General features: G+C 34.5%; 1 protein-coding gene across 11 annotated transcripts in view; it reads right to left on the bottom strand.

Moving 5' to 3' along the window:
- Positions 1 to 23,099, bottom strand: part of LOC6048902 (poly(rC)-binding protein 3) — a 516,717-nt gene that overhangs the window by 216,368 nt on the left and 277,250 nt on the right. For all 11 annotated transcript variants that reach the window (XM_038260118.1, XM_038260119.1, XM_038260120.1 and 8 more), the window contains exon 2: positions 22,182 to 22,902. In XM_038260118.1, the coding sequence (XP_038116046.1) occupies positions 22,182 to 22,271 (90 nt within the window). In that variant the 5' untranslated portion in view covers positions 22,272 to 22,902. The remainder of the gene's footprint in view (positions 1 to 22,181; positions 22,903 to 23,099) is intronic.

A 23,099-nucleotide genomic window follows, 5' to 3' on the forward strand; every position in this document is an offset into this window, starting at 1 on the left:
GTTTAAGATTCATTTTTTTCCAATGTTTGAATAATTTATATCTTTTTCTTTTAACTTGTTTTTCCTGATAAATAATTTGATCTGATCTTTTTTACAAAAATATTTTACATAAAACTTTTGAGAGTTATTAAAAAAAACTTGATTGATTTTTGTACATTTTCGGTGCGTTTTGTTCATATTTTTTTATTCTAGCTGAAGAGTAATAAAGCAATATTAGCTTATTAAGTTATTAAAAAAAGTTTGTCACTGAGCTGTTTATGAAACATTAAAAAATGCTTAAACAAAAATTTGATTCTATTAAGGATCGTAAAACTTGTAAATTTGACGTAACATCAACCCTGGACCAACAAGAGAAAAGGGCGGGTAAGCATCTTGACAGTTTGACCTATTTTTCTTATTCTCAGGGATTAAAAATTTTCATTGTTTTCTGTGCATTTTCAGTAGGTATTGTATTATATTTTTCAAACATGAGCAGTTCTCCACAAAGTTTAAAGAAAGTGTAATATATTCTTGATAGTTTTTATTTTATCAGACAGATATTATTTAATTTTTGGTTAGTTTTATGTATTCCTTTAACAGGCTGATTTCGCTCTTTTTTATAAATTAATTTTATTGCTTTTCTTTTTACGTTAAATATTTTCAAAAGAAATGATCAGACTTGAATTAGATTGCTATTCTTTTTCCTAAAAAAATCTTTTGTATATTATGTTTTGTGAGTATTTACAATAAAACATTGCAAAATATGACTTTTAAACAGGCGAAACTTTTATTCTGACTGATAATGATTGTTATAAAGGCATTTTTGTTAGCTTTTTTTCAATTTTCAAATTAGGAAATATTAAATAATTAATAGAAATTTTGTCGCTGTACTCTTCTGATTTTTGTTTTGATGACTTTTATACATTTATATGAAACATGGAAAAATGCTTAAAAACAAAATTCGACAAAAATTACTATCGAAAACATTGGAAATTTCACTGTACATAAACACTGGTCCAACACGAGAAAAGGATAGCATAAGCATTTTGACAGTTTGAACTATTTTGCTATTTTTTAGGGTTAAAGAAACTGCTGAACAAACCACAAAGTGTAAAACAATGGCCCAGCCACCTTTCAATACTGCGGATTTTGCTGAATAGCTACCTGGTGTTTCGGAATTTGCAAAACACTTCCAGCTGTCAAAATGCATATACGCCATTTTCAAATGTTGTTCCACTTAATATTTTTATTTTTTTTTTTATAAATCAACTCTATCAATTCAGAAGTTAGTAAGCTCAGAAGTTAAATTTACAGGTGAAAAATAATAAGTTAAAAAAAATCAGAAATAAAAACAGTCCTTAAAGCTAGATATGATTTATGGAGAAGTATCAAACAGAATAAAAAATTTTGATAATTGAAAATTGAAGGGATAAAAAGAAGAAATTAAAACGATATATCAATCAAAAAGCATTGAAATATCAAAAATGGAAAATAGAATAAAATATTTACCAATTTTTAACTCTCCGTGCACAAATCGTTTCATTTTGACAAATATTAGCACACTCTCCCTTTCCCAATCTCCTTCCACTTTTGAGGACACGGAAGAGCGAACTCGCCAACACAAACAGTCAGTGATTTACAAAATCCCGACGTGCAAAAAAAAAGGAAAAACTCCACACAAACACACTGAAACAGAACTTTCCCGGAAGAGAGAGAAGAAAAAATATCGTCGACGAACCACGAGCAACTTCTAATGGCGGAGCACATTTTTCGAGCCCCGGCACGAGGACGATAATTGGTTTATCAAATACAATTTTCCAATTTCCCCCATTTTTGCCTGTTAATTTTTACATGACAAACGTAGCAAAGTGGGACGAGGCGGGGGTGGAAGTGGGGGAAAAAGTGAACTGTCGCAAAATTCAATTATGTCAGCCAAAATTCAGCGCTGGTGAAACGTCAGAACACCATTACTGTCGAGTGGGAACTCAAAAGTGGAAGTGGAAGGGAAGAGGGGATGGAAATCAATCCTGAAGTGGATAATTAAATCAACTGAATGTGAAACTCCTGAAAAAGCTGGTTGAGCCAGATTTCGCACTCTGATGTGATGAAGTTGTGTAATTAAGAGATCATTCAATCATGACAGCTGCGATTTTGAGTAATGTCGATGGGAACAATCGCAGATTTTATTAAAACATTTTTCAAGCATTGTAAACATTGTTGAAATTCTAAGCTTTTATCAACTTTCAAAGAAAAACAAACCTCGGGGGTAGCAAAAGATTGTGTAACAGAGCTCACATGAAAGTAAACAAGGGCAAAGGATCGTGATTGCCTGGGGCAAGGCACAAGAGTTTAGGAGAGAATTGTCATCTTTAGTGGAATTTAAGATTCTATTGCAATGTTGATATCAGTAAGGCAACAAAATTGAAGGATTTTAAGGGGTGAAGAAAATCTTTCAAAATCAACAACCACAATTGACAACATCTCACTAAAGCTCCAGTAACATTCTTCCTTTATACGGGTCATGCCTTTCTTCATTTATTACATCTTATTCATCATTATTCTCCTTTGCAAAACCCTTACTCCTTTCTTCCAAAATATCCCAGTCTTAAATACAGCCAAAAACTTGCCAAGGTTGCCCCCAGAAACCGAGAAGAAAGGGATGCTGCCCCGGCCGCATATGCCATAATTCACGGGGCTATGAGCGCGCTTTCACGGAGTTGCTCTGAATTATGCAAAATTCACTTAATTTAAATATTCAATACCTCCTCCTCGAAGAATTGTTCGCCCTCTCATCCTCCGGACTGACTTTAAAAGGCACTGCTGTATTACCATAATCCTTTGTAGAAAGCGGGGGCCAACTATTATAGTGCACTCAACCTCGCAGATATTCTGGGGCGAAACGTCAAACTCAAAGTCTGGAAGTAGATTCATAGTAACCAGATCCAGCGGATCTGAGTCCCTTTCTCAAAGTGATTAGGGATGCTTTTAAAGAACTACAGTAGAAACTAAAAATTCTACAACGACTACAACCAGGTCCAAACCCTCCAAAATCCCTTTGCAAAGTATAACATTCCCTTAAAAGGTGCACCAGCACCAGCAGGTATGTTACGTCCAAAACGAGTAGCGAAATACCCCACTGGCCCTAGCCACGAACACACCAGTCGAACAGAACATGACAGGACGAGAAGAACTTTGAAACATTTTTTTTTTCTGTTGCTCCCCGCGCCGCAGTTCATTTTCATAGTTCACATGTTTCAAACGGGGAACATATCTGCTGCCGAAGAGCCGGCGAGTTTTGCTACTTTGTTCAGCTCTCCGTTTTTTTTTTCAATACAGTTAAAAATACAAAAAAAAATACATCTGAATGTGTGAAAATTGACCATTACATAAAAATTGTGTGATTTTCACCCAAAATGTAGTGCAAAGTTATTATGAAATAAATAAATACAATTTGCAAAAAAAAACTAATAATTACTGTGTATTAAGGGCCAACATCCAATGGTTTGTACAGAACTGATGCAGCGGACACCACGCCGCAGCAGGTTCCGAAACTGTATGAGTGTGTGTGTTTGGAGAGTTAAAAACTGACCTGAGAACAAAAATACGAAAAATGATAAAATTACGTACAAGTTATTCTTTTTGACCCAACGGTCTTAACAAATTATCAAATTTGCGTTCAACGACCACAAAAAAACAAACAAACCATCCACATTAACGACCCCCGGGTCTTTTGTGGTCTCTATTGCAAGTTTCTGCTCGAACCTAGGAGTCCGAAGGCTTGAATGGGGAGAGCACCCAAACCTCTTTCTACTCCAAGGAACCTTCCACCCCAGTGTTTGAACTGACGACCTTTGGATTGCGAGTCCAACCGCCGCCAGCGATTCCACCGGAGTAGGCTTGGTTTGGTGTGTTGTTTGTACTTATGGCATGGAGACGACTCCTACACAGTTATATAAACTTTTATACTAAGTAATTTGTAATTTGTATATTCAATCCAAATTATTTTTTTAAATCAGTCAAGGATGCCTATTTGGAGTTGGGAGATTGGATTTATGGTGATTTGTCAACAAATAACTTTATTTATGTTAATTTTTCGAAAGATGTACAAACTTTTTTGCACCTTTTTTGATATCTGTAATAGTATTTGTTATATAACTTTTAATAGAAATCATCTTTTCATGTGCTTTTTGTAGCAAAATGTTCAGCATGAGTTTCTGAATAAAAAGTTGTACTAGGTTTCTGTCAAACTTTAAATTGTTTACATGTTTCTTTACAAAATGACTAAACATGAGCATTTTAATTGCAAAATGTAAACTATATGAGAAACCAACCATGTACAACACGTACGAAAAACTGAAATTTAGATGAAGAGAGAATTCTGTATCACTATCTATGTAAATCGAGCCGGGTTGAGCAAAAGAAGAAATAAAAATTGATTGAATTGAAAAAAAAACTTTACAGAATGTGCATAGTGCCCAAGGGGTGTAAATACTTTTTTTACATACTGTAATAAAATAATAAAGTGAAAATTCATTCAAATTTCGCTTCGTTTGATACCTATAATGCAGATTATGAGAATTTAAGTATTTTTGGGAAAATATGGTATTTTGTAAAAAATTTAGTATTTTAACAAAAAAGTCTAAAAAAGTTCAAATGAATACCAAGTATCGCTCGTTTGATACCCCTATTGCATATTTTGAAAAATTGATCCGATTATCCGAAGGCCTTGGAAAAATTTCACTCCAAATAATCGATACTTCGGATAATTGAATCACGATAAAAAAAATCGTTTTCTTATTTTTTGATTGTTGAGCTATGAAGAGCGTCCATTTTCCCGGGGTTACAAATTTCCCGGGAAACGGGAAATTTTAAACCAATTTCCCGGGAATTCCCGGGAAATTTAAAATTTATTCAAATTTATGTAATCTTGGTTCTGATATATATTAAGCAACAAAATTGTATGAGACAGCGTTTTCAATGGTTAAAATAAGTGTTGGATCAATTGATAACTTGACTACACGTAAAAAATCTTACAATTTCATGAAAATAGATATATTTTTTTAATTTTGATGATAATTATTTTTTATCATATTGTTTAAACAGTGAGTAAAATAAATCCTTACTCTTGAATCATAACATTTCTTTTCAACTTGCTTGTGTGGCAAGTTTGAGAGAGTGTGATTAAGATTAACATTATTACATAAACACAATCATTTAGAAATTACGTTTTTGATGACAATTATCATTCCTAGAACAAGTCTCAAACAGTTCATAAACAAAATTGTAAAGTTTTATTGGTTTTTTGTTTTTTTTTTTTTTTTTTTTTAAGATCTCACTTCTTGTGTTTTTTTTTACTCGAAGCAGCTCATTTTTTTTCTTTCAAATATTTGAAGCAAGCATTTCATCGAGCACTACTCAAATAAAACGAAGTTGTTTATTGTAAACATTTATTGGTTTTATTTTTGATTTTCGGTTTAATAAATGACTTCTCCTAGCACAAAAATATGATTCAAATTATACGATAAATTAACACCATTCAAAATCAGTCTTCAATTTTTTTAAACATAATCATTAAAAAACTGATTCAGGGATAATTTATATAATGAAATCACACCTATTATTTAACAAAAAAAATTTAATAGTTTATTTTCATTAAGAAAGATCTATGTTCGGTTTTGAATTTGAAATTGATCAGAAAAAAAATCATGCCATGAATTTTTTTTACCATCTGATTAATTCATTTTTAATTATTAATAGAACTAAATAAAATCCTATTAATTTCTTTATTTAGGTAATGTATACTTTCGCTTGAAATTCGGGAATTTCCGGGAAATTTGAAAATTTCCCGGGAAACGGGAAATATTTTTTTCCGGGAAATCCCGGGAATTTTTTTCCCGGGACGGGAAATTGGACGCTCTAGCTATGACCCCTAAAATACTCTGAAGTGATTTAGAATTTGTAAATCCAAGATGGAGGCCAAAATGGCGATGATGAATTGTTGAAAAATTCATTTATTTAATTTTACATGCAATCAACCATTCAAATTTGACTAAAACGGGTTCGCAGAACTCGAATTTGATGTTTCAAGTAAGAAAATTAAAAAAAACTGTTTTTTGTTCGTGATTCGATTATCCGAAGTCCCATACAAACCTTTGGATAATCGAACTTCGGATAATCGAAACTTCGGATAATCGAGTCTGGACTGTACATTCGAAAAAATTTGGTATTTCGTAGAGTTTGAGTTTTTTTTTAATAAAAAGAAAGTCTAATAATGTGTAAATGCATAAAAAAATGCTTCGTGTGATACCTATATTGCAAATCATGAAAATTTAAGTATATTTCAAAAAATAAGGTCTATTATAAAATTTTTAGTATTTTCAAAAAAAAACTCATAAATTTTAAAGAATACAAATTTTCGCTTCGTTCGATACCAATGTTTCAAATTATAAAAAAAAATGAGTTCTTTCGAATAATTCAAAATAAATAATTTATGAAAAGAAAAGAGAAATTTAATGAATAATAAATATTTTTAACGATTGATTTAAAATAATTACAAATGTTTGGTCACGTCATTTTTGAGAAAATTTTGAAGGAGGGGACAAAAAAGCTTTAAATAAATGTTTTTATTGAAATAGAATTTTGGTTCAATATGATACTTTGAAGATCATCGTTGCACATATTTTTAAAAGTTTAACCCTCTACTGCCCAAATTTTTTTTTCGAAGATTTTTATCTTTCCTGTGTTCAGGAGGTAATTTTGAGCAACTTTTGTTCTACGAAAAACTTTACTTCTCTTGTTTTACGTTTTTGTTGTTTCATTTTTAGTATTTTAATCTGCATTTATCTTGCTTAGTTAATGTTTGTTTTTGGTAGTATTTGGCCTACTCTACCACCTCCTATCATTACATTTGGCTATCGATTTTTTTCATGTTTTTACAGTACTTTTTAAATTTTTTGCATTTTTTTCACATTTTCTGCTATAAAATGGCACCATTATCATTTAAATTGTAAAAAAAAATCGTAGAGCCATAGTCTGGGGCACTAGAAAAATTACTGTATACTTCTTATAACTTAAAATATAAGAAATGTTAGTAAAAAACACTGCTAAAGTTGACCTAAAACAATGACATTTTTAAAAACATTAGCAAAGTTACATAAAACAAGTAAAACTTCCAACGCATAAATTTTTTAAAATTTTAAGAGTTCTTCTTTCCAATGCTTTTAAAGATCAAAAATTGGTTGAAAAATGGATTTTTGGCGATTTTTTAAATCGAAGCCCGTCTAAATTTTCATAGATTTTTTTTAATCAGAAAGACCTAAACTTTTGAAAACTTTTTAGAACATTTCAAAAACATTTTCTCAAAAATTGCACCTGAGCTTTCTTTATCCATAGAACCACAAGGGTGAAATTGTATTGCTCCTGGTACACACAGTGCCAAACTGGCAAATAGAAACAAACAAAGCTTCCCGCAACTATTCCGACACAAAAAAAATGCCACATGTGCCCTCCACCTATACGTTTTCCGAGCCCGTATGTGCGTCCCGTTTTTCCCACCGGGGAGAAAAACTTTTCCCGAAAATGGCAAAAACATGTTTCCATCCATTTCAATAAATTTGTACACGGGGCTGGTACAGATTTGCAAGAACGGAGAGGCCCCTTAATTGATAATATTATCTCCGGCTGCAGAGACAGCGGGTTTATTAAACTGGATGTTCTTCTATCGCCGCTTAGGCTCCTGGGGTTCTGGAACTGTGTGAATTTGTGTGGGAGGTGGAGGGAAATTGAAACGCAAACACGGTTTTCCTCTTGACGTGGCGCGGCCAATACTAGGTTTGGGAAATTGGCAGAAAGTACGAACTGGTAAAAAAACAACTCTGGAAAAGACTAGCAAAGCTTAACATGTGTGTTTTGTGGATAATTATATCAGCGTAAGCTAGTGGCACATAAACACACTAGCACACGGCTGTGCGAAATGTCCTTGTCGCCATTTAGGGATAATCCGGAAAACACGATTATAGCGTTTCACAGGTTTATCGTATCGGGCAGTGAAAATGTTCGTTTGACGTGTCACACAGAGTTTATAAAAGCTGTCACTAGATTAATTTTCGAAAGATGTCCGTCAACTCAGTTCAACTCAACTCAACTCAACTCAACTCAACTCAACTCAACTCAACTCAACTCAACTCAACTCAACTCAACTCAACTCAACTCAACTCAACTCAACTCAACTCAACTCAACTCAACTCAACTCAACTCAACTCAACTCAACTCAACTCAACTCAACTCAACTCAACTCAACTCAACTCAACTCAACTCAACTCAACTCAACTCAACTCAATTCAACTCAACTCAACTCAACTCATCTTGTCATCACCTTCCTTTCAATGTCATAGCATGTTGACAAACTTGTACTTTCAAGTGAACTTTGGTGTCACTACAACTAGCTCGGTCGATCTTCAGCTCTAATAGATCTTCGATTACTTCGATGAAACTTTTCCTTCTCCAACAAAACGGTTACACGTTACGAGTTTCAACTCGTACGATTTACCCTCAGACTTCACTCTTATTTCATGCCAACCCAACTCAGAACGGAAAATCACTCAAAAAAGGGGTGGGTGTGTGCTCAAGAGTTTTCTCGTTCAAAATGAGGGAGAGAGAGGTTGTGTAGAATTGCCCGCAGGACGGCGTCGGATGACGACCGGGGTTCAGACCGAAGGTCTGAAGTTCTTTGAAAGAAAAGAGAAACCCGTTGAAGTATTTTTTACCCCTTTTGGCTACCATGCTGGCTGGCTGGATGGAATGGCCGAAGGCGAGGACAGTTTTTCTGTTGCTTCCGAGAGTTTGCTCATCAACGAAGCCACCGAAGGACGGCCAGTTTCAAGACTTGGAAGACCGGCAGGTGTGGCGCGCGAGAAAATCTAAGAGATTCTGAATCCCCCGTTTTTTGTTGCGTAGGAGCGCACATGATGCTAACTGATGGATCCATGAGCTCTTTTCTCAACGTTGACTCGTGACCTCGCCGCCGTATCCGAGGATCCTCGTATGGACGAGCATGTTTCAATTACGTGTGCAGTGATCCAGAGATAACTTACGGGGCATGGATTTGGCTTCATGGTAGAATGACAAACCAACTGGAGAGATTGTAGGAGAATCTTTTTTTGTTAGATGAACAGGGGAATTTGAATGTGAAGTCAAGATTTATTTTTTGTCGACCATGGCTCAGATGAAAAATTACAAAATCGTAAAAAAGTCCAATGAAACAAAACGAAGAACATTGAAGCCAAAAACGTGGATAAGATTGATAGCTAATCTGAATTTAAATAAAGATAGAGAATAATACTATGTATTGTCCCGAGCAGACGGAAATAACTTTGGAATAACATTTTTTTTATATTTGAAAATACTAGGCCAATAACATTTTATGTTATTTATAACAAGATTTGTTATTCGTCGTTATGATTTTTTTGTTATTGGATTGTTATTGTAATAACAGACTAATAAAAATTTTAGTTATTCTTTGAACAATTCTTAGTTATTATTTTTTGTTATTTTAACAACTAATCCGATCATCTCAATAACAGTTGGAGGTATTCTTCCATAACAAAAAATGTTATTTTCAAGTTGTTTTGGCTTTCAATCAATATCAGACCCAGGCCTGCAAAATGTTTCCAACCCAGGGTACACATGAAGCAAACCAAAATGTCAGTTCACTGCTAGCATGAGACTGTAAGCCTACTGTGTCCGTTCAACCACTGCCGCCTGACTCGTGCCGGTCGGCTGCTGGAGAATGCGAGGCATGAAAAAATGAGCTACACTCATTCGTGTCATATGACTGACTCGTAAAATCCTCTTTAAACACTATTTTGACTATTTTTAAACAATTGAATGGATCAAGACTGTGCAAAACACTTCAAAAAACCATGACTTATATTCAAAAAAACATTTCCACGCATAAATACAAACTTTTTGTGTAAAAACTTGTTTCTTTATGTGTGTGCGTGCAACTTCGAATGAGCGTTGGTCGACTACTGCCTCGCATTGCAGCTGCTCAATGAACTAGGGCACTCACGACTGCGCCGGGTTTGTTTATGCCACGGTTTTGCGGTTCAGTAACTGGATCTGAAAAATTCGTGTCAGCGTCGCCGATTTTCGTGTCAAGACCCCTGACATTTTCAGCACTGATCAGACCAATAACAAATTTTGTTATGATAACATAAACTGTTATTAAACTCTAATGCAAAAAAAAATTCAAGAAGATTCCATAACGCTTTCAGTTATTTTAACAGATTTGTTATTGAAATGTCATGAATTTTGTTATTATCGTCTGCCCGGGTATACCGGAAATCGAAACGTAAAATTTGGCTTTATCCTCTTCTCTTCATTAAAAAATCACGACTGACTAAATTCTACTGTAAGTTGTAACGCTGATTTCTTTAAATATTAGAACAGTTTTCAGCTTAATATATGTTTTTCCTTTTTAATATTGTTTAAAAATCAAATTTAAATTAAAAAAATAAAAATTAAAATTGAAAAAAAAATTATGAAATTAGCAGAGTTTTTAAGAACAAAAAACTAAAAAATAAAAAAATAAAAAGTTTTACTAAACGTTTATTTGAAATAAACAGATGTTAAATATGATGAAAATAGAACAAAATAGTTATCCTGTCTACTATACGTGATTTTACACTATACATGTGTAATATTACATCTATAAATATGGAAATCAACAAAAATTGAGAAAAGATGTTACTGACTGCCGTAAATTACAAAAAAAATCAAACCGATACTTTGTCAGAAAAATGTGTAAATTAACATAATGCAACGAGTATTTTTTCCTGATAAAAAAAATCTGTCAGGCAAATATAATTTAATATTCTCGCTTAATTTTATATAACAAAAATTACATCTCTTTATGATAAATTTAATATAAAAAAAATATATATTCAGACAGAGTTTATGTCAGAAAAACAATAACGGACAAATATTATTCCAGAAAAATGTCTGATTTCACTTCTTAAAATGGGAAAGTTTACATCTTTTATGTGTTATTATTTTTTTTCATAGCAATCATTCAGACAGATTTGAGTCGGTAAAAATCTTGCAGAAATACATTATGTCAGAAAAATAAGTAATTTTATCTCAAAAGTGAGAAAATTTACATCTGTTTACGTGTAATTATATTATTCTTTTTTTCATAAAAATCATTCTGACAAAATTTGTCAAAAAAATGTTATTTTAATTCTCAAAATGTAAAAAATTACATTACATTTTATTATATAAAAAATTTCGACGGTTTTGTTCGAACGCGCATCACTTGAACACGGGAGGTCGGATCGGAGCGCTCTTTACTGCTTTGGGTTCGTATAAGCCCAAGAAAGGTTTTTACGCTAATAAGTTGACACTTTGGCCACTATGAGACCGATTCCGGAACACCGCCGTTTGTAAGGGAAAAGTTACGTAAAATCAAATTTGATCACAGGAGGCTGAATAAGCAAAAAGGTTAAAAACGTCAACAAACGAAAAATGGACAGAACGAAATTTGTCGGGTAAGGCTTGTACACAATAAAAAAAATCAGTAAATCTTGAAGGTGTAATTTTGGAAGGTTGAACCTTACCTTACTTATTATCATGTTATTTTACCTAAATTTACTAAAAAAGTGGCATTACACCAGAAAAGTGGTAAAATTGCAAATTTCCAGAGGTAAAATCACAATAAAAAGATGTAGTCTATCCCAGATGTAATAATACCATGATTTTTTACTGTGTACCTATGTAATTTATTTATTTTTTCATTTAAATTATAGTTAAATTACATTGAAAAAAAAAAACCTTAAAATTTTACACATTCCATAACTACTTATTTTACTTTGTAGCGATATCAGGGTTGTCAGTTTAAATGTTTTTGGAATAAAATGAAATAAAATACCGATTTGAACTTGAAAAGGTAATAAAATCAACTCAAGTGACAGGTTTGTTAGTATTCCAAAGTTTATTACTTTATTATTACTTCAAGAAATCAAAAGTTGAACATAAATTTTAAATTAAATTTAGATTTTTTTTGCCGTTTACCGTCATTATGGTGATAAGAAAAAATAGTTTTACGAAAATCTTAAGAGACACCCCCTGGCTCGATTCTTGAAGTAAAAATAAGTAACTTTGCCAATTTTGAGCCAAATCGGTTAAGGTTTAATGATCGTTGAAGTTTGGGAAAAATCCCAAAAATGTATGAAGAAAAGCAAAAAAATCTAAATCCCAGCAATAGGTGGCGTTAACTGTTTCGAATCCTCGTCCGGTGGCGAGATTAAAATGTAAAATTTTATGATTAACATCTTTATAGAAGACCGAGAAATGATCCGAGTTAACCCTGACCAGTAACAGCGATTTAAAGAAGTCGTTTTTATATGAAAAGATTTGTTTCACCAACTTTAACGATTTATATTTAGCGACCCTTAAACTTTAACCGATTTGGCTCAAAATTGGCACAGTTACTAATTCTTGGCAGGAATCGAATCAGAAGGTATCCCTGATGATTATTTTGTTAATTGTCACCCTAATGATCACTCTTGAAAATTCCCTCTTATACCAAGTTGTTACAATATTCAACGAAAACTTTTTGAAAAACGACCTTCCAACGTCAACTGACCCCTTTTTAGACGGAACCTCCCCTAACCCAGCCGAATACTTTCAATAAGTCTCTTCAAAAATCATTCGCACGGAAAATTCTTCGCAAAACTTTCACTTGAAGTTTGGAGAACCCTTTTCGAGCAGCAGCAGTGTACAAGTTGTCCGTGGGAGTATTTATGTTGCCCAGGAGATTGCGACCTTTCCGACCTTGTGTGTTGACGATGCTCGGGCGGGGAACTTTCCGTTTCCCGGAAGCACTTTCGACTTGCGCCGATGTCTAGCAGGGCGTAGGATGGACCGTCAACAAATCACGGCCGTGGAGGAGGAGGTCCTGGGATCGAATGTTTAGATTACGTGATGGAGTTTTTTTGCTTTTGGTACAAAAAGTTTTGTCATTAAATTTTGACACGGTGGTTGGGAAATTTGATATTTTTGAGTAATAAAAAAGGAAAATAAGAGATCAATTATTTTAGAATTGCAAAATAACTATCCAATACTATGGTAAGCGCAAAATTAAAATAAGTGACATTTTAAGTTGTGATACGTGATGACAGAGTTGCCAGATCTTCAAAAGTTATGAATAATCGAAGGGTCATCAAAACGTTTTCTACTTTTAATTCAAAGCACATCTGGCAATTCAAATTTACATAAATTCAAGTACTCATGACTTAAGGCAGGGTTGCAGATCTTCAATATATCTTGTACTAAGTTTTCCAATAAAATAATTTTTAATTTACGTTTTTTGAGCCCACCGTGCACGGAATCACGTCTCCGAGGTTCAATGAAGCTTTAAAATATCAATTTCCGGTAGGAGGAAGCAAATACTTGCCTCTCTAATTAGACTAATAAACGAAAGAGGCATCCTCTGTCAGTCAGGGTGTGTGTGATGCACCCTAGACAGGAACATACGCCGCTGGCGAAGCAATTAGAGTAGGACAACATATTACATCCGAAAGTGGAAACATATCCTGGGGGGCTCGCATCCTCGGCATGTGGCACCATCCTTGGAGCATTGGGAGTAGAAGGGAAAAACAAGTCACAAGATTGTCACACGATTTAGACGTTTGTTACACGAACAACGAAGCTTGTCGTTCGACGACACAACCAAACACACATAATTGCTCTCGAGCTGTGCGAGAACAATTATAAAGTTTTATCGTTTCATTTCCCACTCCACCAGCAACAAACGGCAACAACGCCGGTCCTGCGGAGCATCCGGAACAGATTAGAGAGGTTAGGTTTTTTTTTTTTCGTTTGTCCCGGGGACAGAAAGTCGCTGCAAAAGTTGGTGAAGTTGAGAGCACAGTAATGAGTGGGATAGCGAGTGATAAAAGATGATTTGAGCGGTACTTAAAAGTTCAAAATTGAATCAACGACACCTGGAAAGAATGAAGAAGAAAGTTCTGGCGATATGAACTTATTACGGGTTGTATCGATGAGTTGTACGATAAACGAAAATGCGCCGCAAAACTAACTGAAGCTATGTTTTAAAATTCTTAAGAAAATACCTTAAAGATCAGGGAGTGGTTGAAAATTAGACGCATCGGAATAGGACGTACAATGAATTTAGAAGTTTTGTTGTTTGATGAAGCATTTCACACATCGTGCTTCATTTTTCATTTCAATTTACTATGTTTAACCTTGGACAGGGTTGAAAGATTTCCAATGATTTTAACCTAGCGGAAAAGTCTTTCAATCAAAGCTCAAATTTGGAGGGATAGTTGATATCAAATCAGACTAACCCCTCTTTTTCGCACTATCCCAAAGCACAGTGGGGAAAAAAGGGCCCAAAAAATTACCGCAACATGATTTCGCGCAAACCATCTATTGCTATACACCAAAAGCTTCGTTTTTGCACCAGAAACAATAATCCGTTGAAAAATCGCACTGCACGGACCGGTGGCCGGATTAAAGGCCACCGGAAGATCCGGATTTTTGGAAAAAAGTATCAGATTTATCCAATAACTGATACGCTTTCTTCTATCATAAATAGTCATGCAAAACAATCATAGAAAAATATTAAATATCAAAGAACCCATCGGAACCGGTTCCACCGATCTCCGGTGGCCACATCCGGAACCGCAGTGGAAAACAGCATAAACTAGTCGTGCGACGTATCAAACTTCTTGATTTTGGATGGAGAGTGTTTTTAAGATGTATTTCTGCCTCCTTGACCGGTTCCCAGGTTCTCCGGTGGCCACATACGAAGATCATATTTGGCAAATTCCTAAAACCACTCTTGCGACATATCACACTTCATGTTTTTAAAAGAGGAGTGTACAACTCATGTTCCCATCCAAAATCAAGAAGTTTGATACGTCGCATGACTGGTTAACACTGGTTCCTAATGCTGTTCTAGATGTGGCCACCGGAGATCGGTGTAACCGGTTCTGATGGGTCCTTTGATATTTAATATTATTCTATGATTGTTTTGCATGACTATTTATGATAGAAGAAAGCGTATCAGTTCACAATTGGATAAATCAGATACTTTTTCCAGAAATACAGATCTTCCGGTGGCCTGTACTGCCGTTTTACGGCGATATGATGTATACGCCATTTTGGACATTTTCAATTTTATTGTACAGTCTGATAAAGAATCTTAAAAGCTACCTCCTGATGAAAGAATTTTTCAAAAAATTGCTCTGGGGCCCATTTTATTAAGCAAACAAACAATGATGTATACGCCAATTTTACTCATCATGATGTATGTATACATTGAGAATTGCTAGAAGTCAAATTCAATTCTGTTTGAATGTTGATTTAAGGTTTTGGGACCAAATCAAGACTTGGCAATATTTTATTACATTATTTCGATTTAATTCTTAGGGGACGTCCAATAGGCGTCATCCATAAAGTACGGGGGTTTTGAGTAAGCGTGACATTGCGTGTTAAAACCATAGGGAAATCGTGACAAAGGGGGGTGGAGTAAATTTTGGCTGATTTTAATGTGACGTACTTAATGGATGACACCTTATCCACATCCCCGTAGATACTTTTTTGAAAATTCTAAACCCACGCACCTCCCTTGTGGACAATTGTTCATGCAAAAAAAATGTGTTTATGGAGCTTAGACAATCGCTAAGGGAGCGTTCTTTTATTACGTAACGCAAAAAAACGGATTTTTAGACCCCCTCCCCCCTAGTAACAAAATTTCCATACAAATTTTAAAAAAAATGTATGGAGCGTAACACGGCCTCCAACCCCCTCCCCAACTGCGTTACGTAATAAAAGAACGCTCTCTAATACCCTCCCCTTCAAGTATCCACGTGGGCAATGCATTAAGGGATCCGCTCATCTGTCAAAATAGCTGGCACAAAAAATATATCCAGCCTAGTAGCCAGCTTTGATCAAGCAATGTATACATACTAGAGTGGCTCGACATTATCGATTTTACAGAACAGGCATTTTCCGGTCCCATTTGGGCCCCCAAACAACCCCCCAAAATTTGGGAGCGATTGGATTTGACCCGGCTTTCCGCAAAGCGATTCAATTTTGTATGGAAATTTGTATGGGAAAACCCTCTTTTTTACATTTTGATTTTTATAATTTTCATTTTTCACTCAATTTAAAAACTAACACCGTAGAAGTATAGTCCTGAATGTCCTCTAAAACTTTCCCGAAGAGAGTATGGTCCTATCTTGCTTCTGAAAAAAGATACAGAGTTTTTAAAAGAGGCATTTCAAAGTAAGTGCTGAAAATTATATTTCTTGCCAACACTGCCAGTACTTCGGTAGATATTTCGAAATCTTATTTTTTAACGTAATAAGGAAGCAACCTAGCAAAATGGTGTCTTTGGAAAAGTTGTTGTATATGAATGTGGCTTTTATTTAAAATTATTGACATGCAGGGTGACACACCTACAGGGTGTCAACCAAGCCCTAACTTCTACTGGTGACCTTTTAAAGCGTTGGTGTCTTAGGAAAAGTTGTTAAGCTACTTATTCCAAGAAAATTTGACATGGTTGGAAGACAGGGTGGCACATCTACAGGGTATTATCCCATTTCTAGCTTCTATTTAAGACCTTTTTGATCACTGTAAAGTATGCGAAAAAGAGTTCAAATCGCAAATTAGGCCTGCCACGCAAAAGGAGGCTGAACAAAAATTCGTAAAAAGTCAGTTTTTCACATAAAATTTCTTGGGGAATCGATTGCGCATGATTAAAAACAGTTTCCGATCTTACAAATTTAATTTTACATAAAAAATGAGGGTCAAAAAATTTAAGTACAAGATTTTTTTCAAAAAAAAACTATTTAGAAAAAAACAAAAATCGTCGGAATAATTTTCAAACTCCAAACTTCTGAATGGCTTAATAAATGAGCAACTTGGCCGAAGACACCAAATCAATAAAAAAAATCATGAAGAGTTACAGATTTTTTTTTAATATTTACGTACCATTTATGTATGAGTAGCTGCGAAACATGTATGGGTTAACCAATAACACAAAATGGCTTCTTTGGTGATAGGGAAGGCCTCCACAAAGTTTGAACCAAAAAAAAAATAAATAAAATAAAAATGGTCGAAATCGGCTGATTTTGTAGAGATTGCTCCAATATCCAAAACATTTTTACAGAATAAATTCCATTATTCAGCTTCCTTTCATTTTATAGAGCAATTTACAGAAAAAATACAGCTGATCGGAGAGTGGCAGGCCTAATTTGCGATTTGTACTCTTTTTCGCCCACTTTGATCAAAAAGGTCTTAAATAGAAGCTAGAAATGGGTTAACACCCTGTAGATATGCCACCCTGTCTTCCAACCATGTCAAATTTTCTTGGAATAAGTAGCTTAACAACTTTTCCTAAGACACCAACGCTTTAAAAGGTCACCAGTAGAAGTTAGGGCTTGGTTGACACCCTGTAGGTGTGTCACCCTGCATGTCAATAATTTTAAATAAAAGCCACATTCATATACAACAACTTTTCCAAAGACACCATTTTGCTAGGTTGCTTCCTTATTACGTTAAAAAATAAGATTTCGAAATATCTACCGAAGTACTGGCAGTGTTGGCAAGAAATATAATTTTCAGCACTTATTTTGAAATGCCTCTTTTAAAAACTCTGTATCTTTTTTCAGAAGCAAGATAGGACCACACTCTCTTCGGGAAAGTTTTAGAGGACATTCAGGACTATACTTCTACGGTGTTAGTTTTTAAATTGAGTGAAAAATGAAAATTATAAAAATCAAAATGTAAAAAAGAGGGTTTTCCCATACAAATTTCCATACAAATTTGAATTGCTTTGCGGAAAGCCGGGTCAAATCCAATCGCTCCCAAATTTTGGGGGGTTGTTTGGGGGCCCAAATGGGACCGGAAAATGCCTGTTCTGATTGAATTAGTCCATTTTGAAATTTTCCCATACAACTTCAAGCCACCCTAATACATACATCATTGGGAAGTAAAAGTAGTGATTTTTTATCGCTATTTTTTCGGCCAAATGATGTTTGTGGTTTAAAATCGTAGAGAATAGGAAAAAACAAGAAATTTTGTAGGGGCCACATTTTTATTGTACTTTTAACAGTTTCTACAGAGCAGACCTTAAATTAGTCATTTTAAATTGAAAAAATGAACAAAAACAGAAAATCGTGTCTACAGCAAAATCACCTCGATGGCGTATACATCATATCGCCGTAAAACGGCAGTGTACTCCGGCCAGCGGTCCGTGCAGTGCGATTTTTCACCGGATTATTGTTCCTGGTGCAAAAACGAAGCTTTTGGTGAATAGCAATCGATGGTTTGCGCGAAATCATGTTGCGGTAATTTTTTGGGCCCTTTTTCCCCACTTTGCAAAGTTTTGACATCTTTCAAAATTTAAAATAAAGAAAAGTAAAAAACTTTCATTCTAAAACATAAAAATCTCTGGACCACACATCGTAGAAGGTTGTCCCAGGACTCAATTTCAAGAAATTGTTGTCAAGAGAAAGCTTATTTTTTATATTATTTTTTTCGAAGCTTTAGACAGAATTTTCAGATCTAGGAAAAGCTTGTGAAAACCATAAATTGTATTTTTGCGAAATTGTAATCTAAATTTAAAACATTTCGATTATTTTTATTTTTGTCTCGAATCAGAAATCCATTACCCGATATCTTGTGACAGAGGGCCTGCAAACTCATTAGGGAACATTAAAAAAAAATACCATCGATGGATCGGTAATTGAAAGGCCTTTCCAATGTGCCCAAAACATTGAAGATCTGGCAACCCTGTCTCAAGTTATGACTACTTATGTGATATTTATGTACTTTTTTGAGACCGGATCACATTTAAATGTATGCAAACTATGTCCGGATCCATCATCTAACCCATCGATGGGTAGGTAATCGAAAGGCCTTTCAAACGAGTCAAAAAGTTTGAAGATCTGGCAACCGCTGTGTACTGTGTATTTTTTATTCCGGGTCTAAAATAATTCAAACCAAACGTCATATCACCCATTGTTGGTAAAGAGTGAGGAAGGCACCAACCACATAAGTGGATTAAGTTAGTTTGTTTTAACATAAGGGGCAGCATGTAATTACATCGTGCCTCTAATCTTGGCATATCAGCACTTTGGCGTCCAATTACAGTATGCACGATGCTCAAAATACGGTTATTATGAAAAAAAAATAGGCAATCCGTTTTTTGGTATAGATCGATTAAAACATTCGCTGAAGTAGTTTTCGAGATACAGCCTTTTTAATATGTTGCATCTGATTTTAAATAAGAAAACCAATACAATCTACACAATTTAAGCATTTCAAATAAAATGCAGTCCGAGATAATGATGATATTTGCTTCAAATTACTGTCAGGTATCGCTAGCCAAGTCCCCATCCCCTCCCCCTCATTCAAAATTGGCTCGAAAAGGAAAATAATATATTTTTCAATAAACTTCAATATTTCATCAAAAACAGATTTCAGAAGGTTCGCTGATTGAGTATTTGAGATACAGTCCTTTTTAAAATATTATTTCCGACGTATTCTTTGAAAAGCTATATAATCTGTACAATTTTAACATTTCAAAATAATGATAATTTTTGCATCTAATGACTGTCAAGTATCTCTGAGCCAAGTCCCCACCCTCCCCCTCATTTAAAATTGGCTTGAAAAGGCAAATCAAATATGTTTCAAAAAAACTTCAATATTTCATCAAGAAATCAATGCGAAATGCAATTTAATAATTTGGTCTGAATTATAAAATTACGAAAATTATCTTTTTGTAAACCCTCTCAAAATTTAAGCTTGATTATAAAATGTTGAAATCATTTTTTGAAAAGATCAGAAAATTTCACCAAAAATTATTTTTTTAAACATTGAAATTGGATCATTGGATTTCGAGATAGGTATATGACCCTATTTTGGACCTTTTTTTATTAATTGAGGTAGTTCAGGCTTTTAAAGTTAAAAAAAATTAGCATAAGTGGTTAATTAAACTTAATGAATTTTATGATTTGAGACATTTCTAATTACATTAAAACTGGATGACTTTGATAGCGGGGCTAACTTTGATAGGTTTGAGATTTTTCATCATACTGACCGTGGTAGAGAAGTGCTTAAATTTTGAAAAGTTTAAAAAGTTAGTTAACTATAATTAAGAAAATGTTGTTCTGCTAGGAAAAGATAAAATAAGTTTGTAAATAATAAATATTATTAAATATTATATGGTTTTGACACATAATTTAAAAAAAAAAATCTCGTTAAGGTGTTTTTATTGCGACTAATAACGAGTTGTCTTTTATGTTCTAATTCTTGAAATTGTAAATAGGACAGAGACCTGCTAAAGATGCGTGAGTTTTCATTCAATATAATTAAAACACGTTTTCAAATGCATATCCATTGTTTTATCATAATTATTTAATTTCTGAAATAAATATTTTCCAAATTATAAACGTGGATAGGCCCTTTGGTTTATTAAACCGAGTTTTTGCAAGTGTGCGTGTTGCCGCCGCACGCCGCAATTCGAGTTGTCAAAATTTCAACCAATCAGAGTGTGGGTCCAAAATAGGTTCAGCGATGTCTCCAAAATACATTCAATAAGTCCAAAAAGCATCCAAAAAATGTTTAACTTAAAATGCTTATTACAATGACATGGTTAAATTATTTTCAACTTTCAATAGTACACTTTCTTAAGGCACAAAACAATCCTGAAACGAGCCAAATTAGTTAGCCCGTTCCTGAGAACAATGCGAAATATGTTGATGCTTTGCATAGTAGGTCCACAATAGGGCTTTATCAGTTGAAGCCATATCAGTTGAAAATTTCAGGCAAATTAGATTACAATTGGAAAATTTCATTTTCATCGCTTTGAATTCTTTGTGACGTTGTATCCAAAAAACGAATTGCCCAAAAGTCAGCATTGCAGAAAATTTTGTCAGCTTTGTAAAAATACTTTTTTTAGGGGCTGCTTTTCTTTCAAGAAGTATTTTTAAAATGCAAAAAAAAAAAGATGAGAAATCAAGATCCATAAACCTCGTGGAACCCCCCAATAGTCTACACAAAAAATAACTTTTTTTCTATGGAGCGTTGACAATAAAACCTTTTTGACCTTTTTAAAATGTTAGTCTCAAATTTAAAAAATACATTATGAAAAAATGAGCATTATGTGATTTTTGAAGTACTTACAAACTTGTGGACAATTTTTTTTGGTATGCACAAATGTCCGCAAAGGAAAATTCCAAAAAGGTGTCCACGTAATTTATGAATAGCCCCGAATGCAAATCCGAGTTCCGATTTGTTCCAAATGCTCGCAATTCAAGTGAATAATATCTGGAGTAACATTGCTTTTACGAGTCGTACCGCCCCTTTCAAATGTTGCTCCAGATATAGTGTTCGAAGTCGATAATTATTATATTCTAAGGCCGATGCAAATATTTTTCAAAGGAGACAAACACTTTTAACAAATTGTACCAGCCTATAATTCCAAGATCATAGCATTGACAAAATACACATTTTTTTTATTGCTTGATATGAAAATTGCAGAGATACAGCCGATTTAAAAATGTTTTTTTTTTTCTGGAAAACTTTCATCTCTTTGTTCGAAATTTAATGAAACTTTACAAAGTTTGATAATTTTTGAAAGGCGGGAAAAACTCTAGAAATTTAAAGAAATTTTCAATAACAATAACTAAAAAAAACTCTCTAAAATCACATAATTTTATATAAAATAGTTTTGTCTCTGCTAAAATGTATAATAATAATAATATCGGAGATTTGTTGAATATTTAATATAATGAAGATTGGTTAAAGCGTGAAACGATGGTGAGAAAGCCTAACTGCCAGTATATTTTTTTTCAATTCTAAGGGTCTTTCAAACCGCTTTTTAATGTAAGTTGTTTGTAGGATTTCCTTAATAAAGATTGCTAAATTATGCATGTAGAAGCAGAAACCTTCCATTCAAAAATCTTGCTGCCCTAAATTGAGCAGAAAAGGGAAAAAAAAGCGCGCCTTCCCCTTCGCGGAAATCAACCGGATTAATGGAAATTTCCATTTCCATTATCTGTTACGTTCAATTTGCAACAAGAAAAAAAAGAGGAAGAAAAAGTGAAGCATCCATCCATTTCATCAAATATTAAACGTCCTCCGCCCACTCTCGACTCTCTCTCGCTTACCTTGCCCTGCATGATGAGCCGGATGGTGAGGGTGACCGCCGGGTCGTCGGACAGGTTGATTTCGGTGAGCTTAGCCTTAGCTTCCTCCATTGCTGCTACCGCTGCCAGTGCTGCCACCGCCGCCGACTCTGGAGTGACTATGGTCGCCGCTGCCGCTGATTGATGCTGAAGAGCCAGTTTTTTTCCTGTTTATTTTCCTTTTTGGGTTGTTTTTTTTTTCTGGCGATTTCTGCGCGGGCACACTTGGCGGGGTGGGGAGAGGACAAAAACGCGTGGGCGCGCTCAAACTTGATTAATTAAAAATTTAGAAAATGCTTTTCCTGCCCCGGCTATTGCTCTTTCGACACGACGAAAAAACGACTGAATTTTCCCCGCCAACACACGATCGCGCGTAAGCACACTTTTCCTTTTTTTTCGCGCTTCACTTTTCCGAACTCCTTCCTTTTTTGAAGAACACGCACTTTTTCTTCTCTTCTTCCCTCTAAAACGAGCACTTTTAAACCTGTTGGATGTGTAAGTGTGTGTGTGAGTGTGTTTTTTCAGGTTGTACTTTTATTGTTGAAGTTGCTGATGTAGTTGTTGTTTGTTGTTGCTATTGTTGTTGGCAGTACACACACTCGCTCTTTCTCTCTCACGCCGGAGGATTAAGTAAATTAAAACGCCTTTTTTTGTTTGTTGGTAAGAAACGCCAAGGAAAGAATTGAACCTTCTCGAAAGGGACCTGCCGGGAGGAGAAGGAAGAAAAGAATAAACGATGAGATTTTTGTTGTTGTATGGCCTGCCTGTCCAATACTTCGCTGACCGGCAACGAATTTATTTAAAAAATATTTTTGATATCAGTTTATTTTTAAAAAAAAACTGTCTAAGTTCCAAGTTTTAGGTGGCGTTAGTACTTGCGCTGCTTTATTAATCCATTTA

The sequence above is a fragment of the Culex quinquefasciatus genome, chromosome 3 (assembly GCF_015732765.1).
Source record: "Culex quinquefasciatus strain JHB chromosome 3, VPISU_Cqui_1.0_pri_paternal, whole genome shotgun sequence".
In the NCBI taxonomy this organism is placed as follows: domain Eukaryota; kingdom Metazoa; phylum Arthropoda; class Insecta; order Diptera; family Culicidae; genus Culex; species Culex quinquefasciatus.